The sequence below is a fragment of the Parambassis ranga genome, chromosome 12, assembly GCF_900634625.1.
Source record: "Parambassis ranga chromosome 12, fParRan2.1, whole genome shotgun sequence".
Classification (NCBI taxonomy): domain Eukaryota; kingdom Metazoa; phylum Chordata; class Actinopteri; family Ambassidae; genus Parambassis; species Parambassis ranga.
Window position 1 is genome coordinate 5,934,884 of NC_041032.1, and position 17,384 is coordinate 5,952,267.

General features: G+C 46.6%; 1 protein-coding gene across 2 annotated transcripts; it reads left to right on the forward strand.

The window, feature by feature from the left end:
* The first annotated feature begins 13,399 nt into the window (after nt 1-13,399).
* LOC114443784 (E3 ubiquitin-protein ligase MARCH3-like) lies at nt 13,400-15,336 on the forward strand. 2 transcript variants are annotated; one of them, XM_028418105.1, is made up of 4 exons: nt 13,400-13,707; nt 13,832-14,036; nt 14,127-14,340; nt 14,531-14,663. In XM_028418105.1, the coding sequence occupies exons 1-4, from the start codon at nt 13,481-13,483 to the stop codon at nt 14,563-14,565; spliced, it is 681 nt and encodes a 226-aa protein (XP_028273906.1). In that variant the 5' UTR covers nt 13,400-13,480; the 3' UTR covers nt 14,566-14,663. The 2 variants fall into 2 exon arrangements, with proteins under 2 accessions (XP_028273906.1, XP_028273905.1); XM_028418104.1 differs by having other exon boundaries at nt 13,401-13,707; nt 14,127-14,336; nt 14,531-15,336.
* Nucleotides 15,337-17,384: the final 2,048 nt, after the last annotated feature.

Genomic DNA, 17,384 nt, shown 5'->3' on the forward strand with positions numbered 1-17,384 from the left:
AAGAATTGAAAATGTCTGACAGCCTTAAGTGGACGATTGAAGCTGAAAATGCTCTGTGCAATTTAAAACAGGCCATGGTAAGCAGCTGCACATTGGCCTTACCAGACTACCAAAAGGAGTTTGTGCAAATGGTAGATTGTAAAGGATATTTCATGACCTCAGTTTTGACACAAATGCATGGAAATAAACTCAGGCCAATTGCCTACTACTCGACAAAGTTGGATGCTGTAGCATGTGCATTGCCTCATTGCGTGAGAGCAGTGATCGCTGCGTCATTAGCTGTAATTTCAAGTGCAGACATTGTACTTTTTCATCTGTTACTTTTAAAAGTCCCTCATGCTGTGTCTGCCTTATTATTGCAAACCAAAATGACTTTTCTCTCCCCGGCCAGACATTTATCCTGCATGTCCATTTTACTCTCACAACCACATCTAAAAATAGAACGCTGCACAGTGCTTAACCCGGCTACACTCGTGCCCACAGAAGGGGAGGGGGAGCCTCATGACTGTGAATCTCTATCAGAACAGACAGCTAAGAGCAGAGCAGACTTAAAGGATATTCCTTTACAGCAGGGACACACACTGTTTGTTGACGGTTCTTCTAAAAAGGATGATAAAGGAAAAACAAAGACAGGCTATGCTGTCGTAACACAAGATAAGGTTTTGAGAGCAGAGGCACTCCCTCAACATTTTTCTGCACAAGCAGCAGAATTAGTAGCTCTCACTGAAGCTTGTAAATTAATGAAAGACAAAATAGCAACAATTTACACTGACAGCCAATACGCATATGCAACAACTCATACATTTGCGCAACATTGGAAAAATAGAGGCATGATAACATCTACGGGAAAACCAGTAACGCATGCAAAACTTCTTTCAGAACTGCTACAGGCTATAAATTTGCCGAAACAATTAGCCATATGCAAATGTGCAGCACACACAAACGGGACTGACCCTGTTTCTAGAGGAAATGCATTTGCAGACAAAACAGCAAAAGAAGCCGCGCAGGGTGAAATCCATGTTTTCAGTATGTCAGACACTAACTTAAACCATGACATACTACGTGATATGCAACAACAATCACCCAACCAAGAGCTGGAACAGTGGAAACGAAAGGGGGCACAACTAAAAGAGGGAATATACACATGACCAGAAAATAAACCAATCCTACCAAAAAATCTATATAAATGGGCCGCTATATGGAGCCATGGGCAAACACATGTCTCCACAGGGGGGATGTTGAGCTTGGTAGCCAGAAAGTACACAACATATGGATTCAATTCCTATTCAAAAAATTTTTGCAGAGCATGTTTGATATGTGCAAAACATAATGCTCAAGGCAATTTGAGACCAAAAAGAGGACAGTTTCCAAAACCTAATTATCCGTTCCAGCACATACACATGGATTTCATAGAACTAAACAAAAGTGAAGGTAAAAAATACTGTTTAGTCATAATTGATTCTTTTTCGAAATGGATTGAACTATTTCCTACAAAAAACCCAGACGCACTAACGGTAGCGAAAGCTTTGTGTAAAGACATTATTCCTCGCTATGGGATTCCAGAAAAAATCTACAGTGATAATGGTTCTCATTTTGTAAATCAACTAATCTCTAACATAGGCAAAATGTTTTGTATAGATCTAAAACACCATTGTGCTTATCATCCACAGAGCGCAGGGTTGGTAGAGAGAATGAATGGAACAATAAAAAATAGACTTAAAAAATGTATGGAAGAGACAAACAGACCATGGACTAAATGCTTAGATTTAGTAAAGTTGTACATAAACATTACAAGTACAAATGGACTAACACCTTATGAAATTCTGTTTGGCAGACCTTACAGATTGCCTTTCTTTCAAAATGTGTGGGAAACTGATGATGAAAGTACTTTAGCTGACTACATGAGAAAAATGCTGGAGCAACAGAAACAGGTGTTTAATCAGACCGATAACGATGATACATCCTCTGTGTTCCCACAGGATGACTAGCTAGTAGAGCCAGGAGACTGGGTCCTGATAAAAAGTATAAAGAAGAAACATTGGCATTCACCTAAGTGGGAAGGCCCGTATCAGGTACTTTTAACAACTGGCACAGCAGTGAAGGTTGCAGAAAGGAGTAGTTGGGTTCATTTGTCTCATTGTAAGAAAATAATTAAACATGAGTAAAATAACTTTTGTGATTATAGCGCAGGCAGTTGCTATCATCCTCTGTATTGTAGTGTTAGTGCTGTGGTATTTGGCGTAGATTAGTGACTTCTCAAAACAGGCACCTCCAGAGCAAAGGCCGACTACAAAGGGGGCCGTAACCATAGGTTGCTGTCGTCTCAAACCCGGTGAAGATTGTCCACCACTCTGGGCAGGTGATTTAGGAGGAGTCTTAGGAATGTTGAAAAATGGTGTTGACCCCAGCACATAAGAGGATGGTAGCCGTAGCAGGAGTAATCGGACTCGTTGCTATAACTATAATCTTGTTATGGGAAAGATATGAGACACTATCAGCTAAGGAAAAGAGAGCGATCGACTTTGTTCCTGTACACCCATGCTCAGAAAAATATCAGCAACCTGACTTCAACCCAGAAGTAGTTTTGTGTTACAACTCTGTAGCTGTGAGCCAGACCATTGTTATTCCTAGTTCCGCCTTTCAGACTGCAGTTCATCGTTCACAGCCAAAAGACTATTTCGGACATACATTTTACCTTGATTGTACTCCCTATGGTAGGTCACCTATGGGTGACAGCGGGTCGTGGGGTACAGTTTTTAGATCCACTGATCTGAAGTGGGCTCCAAATTCCTACGGATGGGCTGAGTGTGCCCAAGAATTTAAGAGAATCATTCCTACTCTGATGGTCACTAAAGACAGTGTAACATTAAAGGTCAAATCTGGACATGTACTCTTAGACAGAGAAAACTGTAGACGAGTATACTTGTGTGCCTGGATGTCAGGTCGTGATCCATGCTGGATTTTACGATTATGTTCCCTTCTGAGTGCAGGACAGGACACGACTTTCAACAACACGGAGGGTAAACTCGTTGTGGCAGGAGGCCAACCAAGGACAAAGACAATCATCATTAAGGAGGAAGATGGTGAGACGGATGAATGGTTCAAAATTACTACTGGCATTTCAGGATTTGAGAATAATTGGCTTTTAATGGCAGAACAAGCTGCCCAAGCAACACAGGCAGATTGTGTTGTGTGTTTGAGTGCTAGACCACTCCTACAGGTTGTACCTTCAGCTTTGAATTTGACATGCCTAGTAAATGTAATGAGCTATACTACTCCGTCAGCAAAATGTTCCTTTTGGGATAAAATTCACCCTCTAACTCCACCTGAAAGGAAAAAGCCTAAGTTTTCTAACAAAGTAGCTGCAGGAAATTTCACATGTGTTAACCGTACAGGTACAGGTAAAAGACTGGGAAGACTGAATGACACACAATGTTATGCTGTGGAAACTGTGGGTGAGCACTTCAAGCCAAAATCCCGCAGCGACATCTGGTGGTGGTGTGGAGATGACAGATTGTTTGATGTATTACCAGCTAAAACCACAGGACTGTGTGCTTCTGTAACATTGATTCTGCCTGTATCCCTCGTTCCTCTCTCAGCTACAGATTTAGTTGAGAATGTTAAAAGTGTGATGCCTCATCATTGGATCCATACAGCTAAAAGGAGATCCACTAGGTCTTGGCAGGGTGATGACCCGACATACATAGACAGCATCGGAGTACCCAGGGGCGTCCCAGATGAGTATAAACTGGTAAACCAAGTTTCTGCAGGTTTTGAATCTGTTTTATGTTGGTGGTGCACTATTAATAAGAATGTAGACCGAATCAACTACATCCACTTTAATGTGCAGAAATTAGGAAACAAAACTGAAGAAGGTTTCTCCGCTATTCACGAGCAGCTTTCCGCTACCTCTTTAATGGCTTTCCAAAATCGTATTGCTGTTGATATGTTGTTGGCAGAGAAAGGTGGAGTCTGTTCCATCTTTGGGGACCAGTGCTGCACGTTCATTCCGAATAACACAGCAGCTGATGGCAGCCTTACCAGGGCTCTGGAAGGCTTAAAATCCCTTAACAGCAAGATGAAAGACCATTCTGGAGTGGACACATCGCTGTAGAACGGTTTTGGAGACATGTTTGGCAAGTATAAACAATTGGTGATGTCCATCATCATGTCTATCGCTGTATTTGCCGCTATTCTCACCTTATGTGGATGTTGTTGCATTCCCTGCATTAGAGCATTGTGCACTAGAATGATAACCACCGCCATAGCACCTGTTAGAGCAGAGATGCGGGAAGTGTATGCTCTGTTACCTTTTGTTGTAGAAAATCCACCGGAGGATGAGGATGAGGATGACGATGACGAAGACATGGCTGTCTTCCTACCTGACTGAGATGATCCATCCCTCTGAGTGTACCATTTTATACTGCATGTATGAATTTGTGACCGAAAATCTTAACCAGAAGTGGTCATTAAAGGATGTAACATAAAGCAGTAAAAGTGAATAAACAGGAGGGAAATGTTGGAATCAATGTACATAAGTTATCCTACTTTTACTTCATTATATGAGTTACATCTTACGTCGTTATATGAGTTACATCTTACTCTTTATGTGTGCATAATGATTTAAGTATCTTGCTGTGTGTAGTATCATTTAACCTGTTGATTTATGCTTCTATTTGAGTTAACCTAAATCACATGAGTGTTTTATATTTGAGTTAACCTAAATCACATAAGTGTTTATGTTTGAAGGTATGCTTAACCTAGTTGAACTTTGACATGTCTATACAGCATGGTATGTGCAGCTTAACCACTTTACAACAGGTCAAGACTGGAGAAAGAACAGAGGCCGAAGATGACACACACACACTTTCACACAGAGCTTGTTGAAGATGTTCAAGGACATCGTAAAACGAAACTAAGATTTGTGATGCATGAACCCTTTGTCCCTTAGTAAACTATGTATTAGGGCGTTCCCAACTAATAAAAGGCTTGGAGAACCCAGAGCTGCTTCAGAGTGGCGTGGGAGATTGTAACTGAGCAGTCTCTGGTCACTCTCCTTGCAAGTAAAAAGATATCTAACTCTCTGTGTCTCTTTTGTGCAGGTTGTGTAATACAAATGTTTGGGGTTTGAACCTAACAGCGGACACTGGGCATTCTCCGCTGACGCATAAAGGTCCACTGCCGCCCGTCCATACCGCAGCCAAATCTGCTTCACCACTTCTGGGTGAAGTCTCCAGTCTGCATATAGAGGGATCCCCCTGGAGAGTAGGTCCGCCCCGCAATTCAGTACGCCTGGAACATGAGTCGCTCTCAGTGACTGAAAGTGCACATTGCTCCAGACTATCAGTCTGTGTGCCAGCGCATGCAACCGCAGAGATCTCAAGCCTCCCTGCCTGTTGATGTAGGCTACCACGGTGGAGTTGTCTGTCCTCACTAGGACATGGTGTCCCCGCAGCCAGGGGAGGAAATGTTTTAGAGCCAAATGAACAGCAATCAGCTCCAGACAGTTTATGTGGGTGAAGCGCATGTGAGGGCCCCACTTCCCGTTCACTGTCCTCCCTTCGTGTGTAGCACCCCAGCCTGTGAGAGAGGCATCTGTAGAGATCACCTTCCTGGCCGAAACAGTTCCCATGGTAGCCCCCTGGGTCAGAAACCCTGGGCTCTTCCACTGGCGCAGAGCCAGTGAGCAGTCCACAGAAACCCTCACCCGTCGATGACCATCTCGGAGAGGATCTAGGCCAAGGGAGGCTACCCAACGCTGAGGCCCTCTCATGTACAGGCGTCCCAGGGGTATCACCACCACAGACGAGGCCATCAGGCCTAACAGCCTCTGACACTGTCTGAGTGTGACTGTGTTGCCCCTGTGAAACAGTGCAAGGCATCCTTTCATTGCCACCACCCTGTCCTGAGACAGGAAAACTCTGCCTTGGAGAGAGTCCAAAGTCAGGCCTATGAAGGTGATGCACTGAGAAGGTGTCAACATGCTTTTTTCCATATTCAGGCGAAACCCCAAACTCACCAGATGTTCCCTGAGAACATCTGTATGGTGGGCCACCTCTCGGGGTGTAGAGGCTGCGACAAGCCAGTCGTCTATGTAAGTGGCCACGCGGATGCCTCTCTCCCTGAGTGGGGCTACAGCTGCCTCTGTGCATTTCACAAACACTCTGGGACTCAATGACAGGCCGAACGGCAGCACCATGAACTCGTATGCTGTCCCTCGGAAGGCAAACCTGAGAAACTTCCAGTGTGGAGGATACACTGGAATGTGGAAATATGCATCCCTCAGGTCGACAGATGTGAACCAATCGCCTGCCCGCACGAAACGCAGCAGAGAGGCGTGTGTCAGCATCCTGAATTTGTATTTCCTTAAATAGTGGTTCAGGGCTCTGAGGTCCAGGATGGCCCTCATCCCCTGCCCCCCCTTTTTTGGAACCAGGAAATACCTCGAGTAGAACCCGCTGTGGGCCTCCTCGGGCGGGACAACTCTTATTGCTCCTTTCTCCCTCAGAGTGGAAATTTCCTCTAGGAGAATGTTTGCGGATTCTCCCTGAGCATGAGAAAAAATCATCCCTTTGAAATGAGGTGGAACGGCTCTGAATTGAAGTCTGTAACCCTTCTGAACGGTTCTCAACACCCATTCTGACCGTGTGCAGGCCGCCCAATTCTCTGTGTGCAGAGAAAGCGGGCTGACCGGCAACTCTGTCATATGTGGTACGTTGGCGCCCTCTTGAGGTCGAGGTGCGTAACACCCAACGCCCATCCGCCCCGGTGACTCCTGCCTGCTGCATGGAGGTGCCCGGGCGGACCGCGTCACAGCCGCGGGGATGTTGGTCCCCGCGGGCTGTGTTATAGCAGAGAAGATAGTTGTGTGTCTTAACATATCTTTTTTCTGCATTTTTTTCATAGTCATAGTCAACAGCGCCCTCGGCTCTCTGCCTGGATGCGCATTGGACTGTTTTATTACAGAGTGCAAGACAGAAGTGCTTGTGCAACACTGAGAATGCTGTCTGTGTTTGTTGGGCACTCGAACGTGAACACCGGCCCAAGTGCTGCACTCTATGCGGGCAACGTCCCGCAGAACCCGCTCTGGAACTGAGCTGGAGAAGGGCAGGGCGACCCGTTGGGGGGGCAGCCTGGGTCGGCCCTCCACCTGGGGAGAAGCGGTCAGGCCTGCCGCTTCCTCTTCCTCACCGTCGCGGTAGCGGGTTGAGGTGGTGGAGCGGCTTGCCGAGCATGGGGAGACTGCTTCCTAGCCCATGGGTTGCCGGCGCTTTTAGGGGCTGGAGGGGCTGCCTGCGTCTTGGACACCTTGGGGATCCGATAAGCAGGAGCCGGGTGAGAGACAGCCTGAGCATATGACTGACGCGAAGTGCCGGGAGTAACAGGTGGAGCCCTCCTCGGCAGGCAAAGTTTCAGCGCCTCATCATCTCTCTTTTTCTCCTCACATCTCTTCTGCATGGAGGCAACAGCCGAGCCGAAGAGCCCATGAGGGACGACCGGAGTGTCGAGGAGCTCCTCTTTCTCCTTAGTCGTGAGGTTGGTGAGCCCCAGCCAGCGCGCTCTCTCTTGCAGGACCATAAGACCCATGGCTCTTCCCGTGGCTTGGATAGCCACCTTGTGGAGGCGAAGGACGTGGTCCGTAATGACGCAGATTTCTTCCCACAGGGAGTTATCTGGTTTAGCCGTCATGTCCTCCTCTAATTCCGCCTGGTGGCCGTCAGGATAGAGGAGGCGTTGAGAGCCCTGGTCGACAGAGCCGCCGCCTTATAACACTTGTCAGTGAGGCTGGACTGAAAGCGGTCTGTCTTGGAGGGAAAAGATGAAACCGAGGAGGACAGGGACGTCTTCGGGTGAAGGTGTGTCGCTACCAGCGGCTCAATGGGAGGTATTTGGCGGATGCCGTTAGCCTCCATCCCCTCGCAATCCAACAGGGAGCTCCCCGAGATGGGGTGTTTCTCGCTGTATGGTTTAGCTTTCCACGTAGCCGCTATCTCATCAAGCAGCTCTGGGAAAATTGGCAGCACTTGTTTCCCCGTCTTCTTTGCTTTGGGCAGCTTCTTGCCATCAAAGCGAGACCTGACTTCCTCGGCTTGAACCGTGGGCCACGGGATGTTGAGCCTTACAGCGGCACGTTTGCACATGTCCTGCATGTCGAGATCCAGGGGAGAAAGCGCCGAAGGGATTTCTCCCATCGCGACGCCCGGCTTTGCAGCCCCGCCGGTGACGCTGAAGTTAGTTTCTTCTTCGTCACCGTCTGATAACAGGAGCTCGGAGTCGGCAGACTCTCCCTCCTCGTCATCAGCGTCTCGTCTCGGGTCGACACGGATAAGGCTCTCCCATCCCTCCTCTGACGGGAAACAGGAGTCTGCAGTCTGGTTAACTGCGTCTGCCCAACTCAGCCCGGGCGGCAGCGCTTCAGCCGCCCCACCCGACATATCCACCCCGCCTTGCGGCGAGGCTGTCTCCGACAGCAGTGGGTCACCGCCGGACAAACTAGCCTGGCGAGCTAGCAGCGGGGTTGTTAGCCGTGGCCATGACTAGCATAGGGTTCAAGGGCGCTAGCGTTAGCTTGTGCAGCTACTGGTTGTGTTCAGGGAAATATGGCTATTTTCCTGGCTAGCCTGTGATGAGGTATCGCTACCTGCTGTGGGTATTATTAGCGTGAGCTGTATAGTGGTATTGCTACCTACAGACGATGCTAACGCACCCGCTGTTAGCAGAAGTATCGCTACTTCGGCTGTGACAAGTATTGCTACTTGAGGCAAGAGTATTTCTACTTTCACCGATAGCGTGGAATAGTATTTCTACTATTCTTCAGCTGTGAAGCAACCGTGTCGTGTGGGACCAAGCGCCCGGTGACCGAGTTTTCACTCGAATCAGTGGGCAGTTTAGCTAGGCACCCAGTAACACAGTTGTCATCAGGCTTCTGTGAGAAGCGAGAAGAGGTGTTTGAATGGCGACTGAAGCTATGTCAGCCTATTATATAGGAGGAGGGCGGTCCCTCCTGACATAGACGTCACTGATACCAGCCCCAAGGGCTGGTGTAGTGTAATTAAAGCTTCTGTCGGGATCACGCAGGGGGCGTTCTCCCATAGTGAGACACGAAACGAATGCTATGAAAGAGAACGTAGGCCTACATGAATTGTGGTATAAACTGCTAATTGATGTTAAGTGGAGTAAAAAGTCACAGCTAAAAGTAATTGTTCGGAAAGTTACGCTGACGTATGACAACATGATGATGCTAATGCTATCTCTCATGTTGATAACAACACGTTGCTTGGTTTCAAAACTGTAGGCAGGAGACGAGAAAATGCATTTTGTAAACATTCGAAACCTACGTCACAGTCCTATGATCTTCGGGCTCAACAGTTGGTTTCTTCTACAAACAAGAAGCATCTTTTTCTACGAAGAAAAGCGGTGAAAACGAGACCTGATCTTCACTTAAGGAGTCAGTCATAGCAGACCATCGGCACTGAGCACCCGGTGAGAACTCACACACACTTTGAGCTAGTTTGGCCTTCGTAAGAGCTAAATAACAACATACTGAAATGCCGTTCATATAATATATTTATTGGTGTTTGTGTGTAAAATTGTTCGCTAAGGTAGCGGTAAGTTAAAATGCCCACAGCCTCTTATTAAGGGAGGCTGAAGATAAGTTTTCTATTACTGTGTGTCACAGACACGGACAGTCCATCTAAATCCGGACGACTTCAGGGACGTCAGTCAGACATGGACCTCATCGCAGAGCTTGAGCATGTTGTGCGGGGACTGGAGCGGGCTGAGGTGCACCCAACTTTTGACGAGGACTTGCAGGACATCCTCTACTCACCCCTTCCTTTTCTTCCTCCTGCTGCCGCTGCTGCATCCTGTGTCCACCCTCAGGGACAAGCTGGTCCTGTGTTTGAGCAGCAAACTCCACCAGCAGGATACCAGCACTGTCAGGCAGGGACAGCTAGCCAGGGACAGGTAAGACCCTGAGCACAGATCAGGGATTTATGTCATCAAAAGTTTATCCAGAAACTATGCTGGCTGCTAAAGGCCGGAAGACAGGACAGATTCAATCAAGTGACTCTGTTCTGTGAAGTATGCTGACTGTTCACACTGCTCACATGTTATATGTTGATCTTTGAAATGAGGGTGTGTATTACAGCTTCCCTCTCTCTCTCTACACCACCTGCAGGATCTGTATGACATGTCTGTGTGTGACACAGTTCCTCCTGCAACACCAGTAAGACCCTGTTTAACCACACACTCAGCTCATGTGTGAATGACAGACAGATGTCAGCAGCACAACATGTCTAATCACCTGTTCTCTGTGCATCTGCAGGCTGAGAGTGAACAGTGGATAAATCCCTCTCACACCTTCCAGGGGGACTTTTATGAGCTGCTGGGTTTCTCACCTGATTCTCCACCCGTAAGCTAACCGCACACATTCTTGATCGATGATCACACACCCACAGAGGCTCATTTTTGACAGCATGTGATTATTTACACAGTTTCATTTTATAAAAAGAGGGTAAATCCCCCCTGGTGGACAGATGACAGCAGCACAACATGTCTAATCACATTCTGTGTTCTCTCCCCAGTTTAACGGACCAGTTGACATCGCCGCCCCGTATTCTGTCATCGAACCGTGAGTAATTCATAAAAACCTGACGGAGCTTCTGCTACCTGCGTTGCCTTCTAATCTCAGAGTCTGTTCATGTAGGAGCAGACAGGTGGCCTATGAGCTGGTGGCTCCATCACACACTGTTACTTCTCCTCTCACCAGCACATCAAACTAAGTTTATCATTATTTGGGTGTAATTCGCCTAAACAGCTGCCAAAGATAGATTCTTGTGTCCTCATTGTGGTAGATTTGTTTTTCCTTTTAGAAAGAGAAGGAGTGAGGAGGAAGAGGATGGCCAAGGAAGGGCGACCATATGTAAAAAATCATCACATGACCTCCTATACCCGTCCCCTCCTCCTCTTCCTCCTGCTGCATCCTATGCCCAACCTCAGGGACAAGGTTGTTTTGTGTTAGAGCAGCAAACTCCACCAGCTGCTGCTCCCGTCTTCCCTCAGCCAGGATACCAGCACTGTCAGGCAGGGACAGCTAGCCAGGGACAGGTAAGACACTGAGCACAGATCAGGGATTTATGTCATCAAAACTTTATCCAGAAACTATGCTGGCTGCTAAAGGCCGGAAGACAGGACAGATTCAATCAAGTAACTCTGTTCTGTGAAGTATGCGGACTGTTCACACTGCTCACATGTTATATGTTGATCTTTGAAATGAGGGTGTGTATTACAGCTTCCCTCTCTCTCTCTACACCACCTGCAGGATCTGTATGACATGTCTGTGTGTGACACAGTTCCTCCTGCAACACCAGTAAGACCCTGTTTAACCACACACTCAGCTCATGTGTGAATGACAGACAGATGACAGCAGCACAACATGTCTAATCACGTTCTGTGTTCTCTCCCCAGTTTAACGGACCAGTTGACATCGCCGCCCCGTATTTTGTCATCGAACCGTGAGTAAATCATACAAATCTAACAGCTTCTGCTATCTGCGTTGCCTTCTAATCTCAGAGTCTGTTCATATAGGAGCAGACAGGTGGCCTACGAGCTGGTGGCTCCACCACACACCTCTCCTCTCACCAGCAAATCAAAGTAAGTTTGTCATTATTTGGGTGTAATTCACCTAAACAGCTGCCAAAGATAAATAGTTGTGTCCTCATTGTGGTATATTTGCTTTTCCTTTTAGAAAGAGACGGCGTGAGGGGGAAGAGGATGGACGACCTTACGTCAAGAAGCCCCGAAATGCGTTCATCATCTTTCTGCAGGAACAGAGGCCAAAGGTCCTGGCAGAAAAGACCTTTAAAAACAGCGCAGCTGTGAACGCATTCGTGGGACAGACAGTGAGTGTGTTTTTTATCCTACAGCCATACATGTATGTCACAGCTTTATCATCTCTAGAGAGCAAATCTGTTTAATCACATGAGCAGTAAACAAAGCCACATTTAAAGTTCCACATGTAAGAATCAGGCACCAATGTTTAGCAAAATACTGTGTGTTTGTGTGTATATATTATTATGTAATTGATCAATGATATAAACCTATGTATTGTGTCAGTGTGGACTGCAGTTCACATACCGACACACAGGTGTCAGTATTAGCAAAGCTTTTCTGACTCTTCCATGTAGAACATGAACTGTGAATCTGTGTATATTTAGCAAATCCAGAGTTGGATGTTGAAGGTTTACACTTGTGTTTGTGTGTGTCAGTGCACGTGGTGCTGATGTTGTATTGTTATCTGTCTACAGTGGAACTCGATGTCACCAGAAGATCAGTCCCCGTATTACACACTGGCTGCAGCAGAGAAACACTTTCATGCTCTGCAATACCCTGAGTGGTCCACCAGCGACAACTATGTATGTACAGTTTGCATCACTACTCCACAGTCTTTGCAAAGAGTTTTTTATCAGCTGAAATCCAACAGAATGTGTTTGATTTTAGGGCAAAAAGAAGAGGAGAGACAGAAGGCGAGCTCCAGCCACAGGTAAGTCACATGCTAAATGTGGTGACTATAAGATGAGAGTTCATGTTAAAGTTGTGACGACTGATCATGTTTGTGTGTGTTCCTCTGCAGCAAAACCTGAAAATGAGACGCGGCCTCCAGCCTCCCCTGCAGCCGGCGCTCCTAACGCTCAGGACTCAGCAGAAAACCTGCTGCGGTTTGTTATGATGCTGAATGTTCCCCTTTCTTAAGAGTCTCAGAGACCTAATGTATATACGTATATAACATTTCTGCACATTTTTTTTGTTTATTTTTGCATTTTATAATTTTCTTTTAATATTGAATATTTTTATATTTTGTTTTATTTTTGTAGTTTTTGTTAAGTAACACATTTTGTAATGTATTCCTGAAAATGTATTTATCTGAATTTGTATGTATATATGTATATTTCAAAATAATACACCTATGACCCAATCCCATTGACTATTTTTCCCTGTGTTTTTTCCTGTGTCCCTCCACCATGACTACTACCCACTGGGTGAGTGGGGCAGTGGTTGAAAGATTCCCGGCATCATTAGTGCCTGTTGATGGATTTCACATCTCCCTGTGCTGTAAACATCGTTTACAAAATCATTTCTATTATAGGATACCGCTGCTCAAAAACAATCATGTTCACATTACTGTCTAAAATAAGAGATAGCTAACAGCAGTCATCAATGACTGCAACCTAGATTAATAAGTATTGATTTTGGGCCCACAGCTGTTAATGTGTGTCCACAGTTGTCCCTTCATAGGACAGTATGTTCTGAGTGTTTGTGTGTGTCAGTGTGTGTGCATGCGTGTGATAGCTCGCCTCTGTACAGCATCTATTACATTCAAAATTGTGACTATTACATATGACCTCGCTCGCCCCTGTAGATGGAAGATGCCCAGTAAGACCGTCGATGCGTGCTCAGCATTCCACTGTCTGCCACAACAATGACCAGTCACTGCACATTGTTGCCAGAAGTTTTGCCAAACCAGTGCCTGTCTGCCCATGTGAGTTTCCAGCCTGAGCAGGACACTGGTGAGCCACCTCTCCCAGGTAAAACCATGGAGGAGTGCAGTGTGTCCACCGGTGATCAGCCTCAGTATTACACACAGGTGTCAACCAAGCTCGATGCTAACCTGATGTCTTCAGGGATGGATGCTTGCACCAAGCAGCGGTATGTGTTTCAATAATTTTATTTCAAAGATTCACAACAGTCAGCCTGTACCTGTGTGGTGTTATAGCAGCTATAAATGACACATTGACACTGTAACATAGCATCTTGTTGTTCTCATCCTCAGTGGTGTGCCAGAGAACCCCATGTGCCGTATCTGTCACGACAGTGGAGCCCAGGAGGAGCTGCTGTCCCCCTGTGAATGTTCTGGGACCCTGGCTACTATCCACCGCAGCTGCCTAGAACACTGGCTGTCTGCCTCAGGGACCAGTTACTGTGAGCTCTGCCACTACCAGTTCACTGTGCAGAGAAAGTCCAGGCCACTGCTCGAGGTACAGAACAGTCTGGGAAGCTACACTATAATCCATTCTTTTACACTTGATGGAGAAACTGAATGTTTTGCTTTAATCTTATTGGTGCAGTGGCTGCAGAACCCAGGTCTCCGCCAAGAGAAGCGCACACTGTTTGGTGACATGGTGTGCTTCCTGCTCATCACTCCTCTTGCCACTATCTCCGGCTGGCTCTGCCTTCGTGGTGCTATAGATCATCTTCACTTCTCCAGCCGGCTGGAGGCTGTGGGGCTCATCACACTGACTGTGGCTCTTTTTACCATTTATCTCTTCTGGACTCTGGTTGGTATGCTGAGGCGTGTGTGTGGGTGACATGGGAGGGACACTTGTTGTGGTCCTATAATGTGGCAGTTTGATCAGTGAAATGACGATTCAGATCATAAGATAAGATAAGATAAAACTTTATTAATCCCGAAGGAAATTCTTGTGCCAGAGGTATCATCATGACATCCTCATGTTCTCTGTGTGCTCCCCAGGTGTCTCTCAGGTATCACTGTCGACTGTACAGTGAGTGGCGTCAGTCTAATCAGAAGGTGGTCCTCCTCCTCCCCAGATCACACAGCGAAGGATCAGCGCTGCAGTCTTTACAGGGCTGCCAGCGAGGGAAGCAGCTGTCCAAAGAGTCCATCGTCTGAGCACAGTCAAGCTCTGATCCAGACTCCTTTTCTCCTCTTTTTTTCTTTGCACTTTAAAGCTCAGCTCAAGCTGATGTCACGCGTGTGAAAAGTAAGATTCTCTGAGCAGCACTTCTCAAACTTACAGTAAATACAACGATACTGCCAGCAGATGGAACAGCCATCTTGGCTCCTGATGAGAAATGGACTGTTTTGTGGTCAAACATTTTGGTGGTAACAGGTTTACACATAAATAGCTCTTAATGATGGAGACATTTTTGCCCTAATATTGCTTCAAGAAGGTTTTAGTAAATTCTTGCTTTGTGAGGCAGAAAGATGTTATTAATCCCAAATAATTAGACTGTTCCTTTAACAATGACTGTTGTACTGTAGACACCTACATGAACCAACAGGCCAACATACACAGAGGAAACAAAGTGAACGATGTTTGATGTGAAGTTGGTTCAACTGTGAGACTCACATGCCTCAACTGAATTCAAGCACAGCCTTACAGCCCCCTCTAGGGACAGCTGTATTTCAGTGTGATCAGTGTTTGTTCCTATGTCCTGATTTTTGGCACTTTTATTGATGATAACCAAAGGTTTTTTTAATTATACTTGTTTGTGCGTTAATGTAAAAATAAAGAAATAAATTCATTGTCAAGAGAAGTTCAGTTATTGGCAGGTTTTCTTTACTTGTTTTACATCAGTCCTGGACATTTTTTATACATTGACATAATGTAATAACAATGGATTCACATACAATTGGCAACAAACAATAAGAAGGCTACAAATCCACATAGAAGTATATTCACAGGTCTCATTAAATCTGTAGCCCTCTGTGAGCTTCAGCTTCTCATTAAACACGTCATCCAGTTTCCACGTGACTGCACTGACCAATTGTAAAATCCCAATTTCAGTAGCGACAAACCAATGTTCACCGCAGGTTCAATGCTAATATTTAAAAAAGTCTTTGAATTATTTATTGGAGCGTTTAAACATGTACCTCTCCTATTTACCAACTTAATTCAAGAAGCTAAAATAAAAATACATGTTAGCTTGTAATGTAAACATTAGCGTGCTAACATAATGCGGTTTGTAGAACGTAGCTTACTTGCTAACTTTGCTACTAAGCAGCTAGCTTACTGTGAAAACTGGAGGTTATGGCTATAACCATGGTTCTCTGATTAGCATGAGTGAGTGTCTCACTATGGGAGAACGCCCCCTGCGTGATCCCGACAGAAGCTTTAATTACACTACACCAGCCCTTGGGGCTGGTATCAGTGACGTCTATGTCAGGAGGGACCGCCCTCCTCCTATATAATAGGCTGACATAGCTTCAGTCGCCATTCAAACAAGCTCACCTCTTCCTCGCTTCCATAGCAAGGAGGGTGGTCTGGTGAGACACTCACTCATGCTAATCAGAGAACCATGGTTATAGCCATAACCTCCAGTTCTCTTTCATAGCATTCGTTTCGTGTCTCACTATGGGAGAAATACTGACTCCCGGATTGCCAGACATGCCTGTAAAAATGACAACTGTCCCAGAGGGGCCTCACGAAGAGTGGGTTGTACCCCGTGAAAACCCTACCCCAAGAACTGAATGTGCCAGGGTTGGAACTGTAACATCCAACTTGTAAAACCTAGCAAAAGTGTGGGGTGAAGCCCAACTTGCAGCTGCACAAATTTCCTGGGCTGAAACCCCCTTAAAGAGAGCCCAGGAAGCAGCAAGGCCCCTAGTGGAGTGCGCACGCAGACCAGCAGGAGGCGGAAGACCTTTGGTCGTGTAAGCCAGAGCAATAGCCTCCACAATCCAGTGGGAAAGCCGCTGTTTTGAGACTGGCTTGCCCACACATGGCTTAGCCCAGGACACAAACAACTGGTCACTCTGCCTAACACCCTGAGTCCTGTCCAGATAGGTCCTTAGTGCACGGACCGGACACAGCGTATGCAGACGCCGATGCTCCTCAGAGGAGTAAGGCGGTGGATAAAAAGCAACCAGCTCTATTGGGGAGAGAGACCCAACCACCTTTGGGATAAAGGCTGGGTTAGGCTGCATACTGACCCTCTCGCCCCCTGGTGAAAAATGGGTACAAGCCTCGTGCACAGACAGGGCATGAACCTCACCGACGCGCTTAGCCGAGGCCAAGGCCAGGAGCAGCGCTGTCTTAAGAGATACCACCTTCAAGTCCACCTGATCCAGTGGTTCAAAAGGTGGACCAGAAAGAGCATCCAGCACCGTGGGCAGGTCCCATGACGGCGTAAGAGACCTAGATACCGGCAATTTACGTCGTGCACCTTTCATGAACTGACACACCAGAGGGTGTCGACCCACAGATTTACCATCAAAACCAACATGGCAAGCAGAGATTGCCGCCAGGTACACCTTGATGGTTGAAAAAGATTTTTCCTTCTCAATGAGGTCCTGCAGAAAGGATAAAATCACCCCCACAGAACACTGAAAAGGAATGGCCTGGGACTCCGAGCACCAGCTCTCAAACACTTGCCACTTAAGCCCATACAACTTCCTAGTCGATGAGGCCCTAGCACATTGAATAGTCTCAATGACACTGTTTGGGAGTCCTGTTGAGTTCAGGTTAAACCACTCACGGGCCAGGCCCACAGAGCCAGCCTCTCTGGGTGAGGGTGAAATATTTCCCCTCGTGCCTGGGATAGCAGGTCCCTGCGTAATGGCAGCTGCCAAGGCGTGCCCGCCA

Bases quoted from the DNA above. Each gene is read 5' to 3' on its own strand.
- LOC114443784 (XM_028418104.1), top strand. From the start codon at position 13,481: ATGACCAGTCACTGCACATTGTTGCCAGAAGTTTTGCCAAACCAGTGC. The intron at 13,708-13,831 runs GTATGTGTTTCA...TCTCATCCTCAG, and splicing joins GATGCTTGCACCAAGCAGCG to TGGTGTGCCAGAGAACCCCA. The intron at 14,337-14,530 runs GTTGGTATGCTG...TGTGCTCCCCAG, and splicing joins TTTATCTCTTCTGGACTCTG to GTGTCTCTCAGGTATCACTG.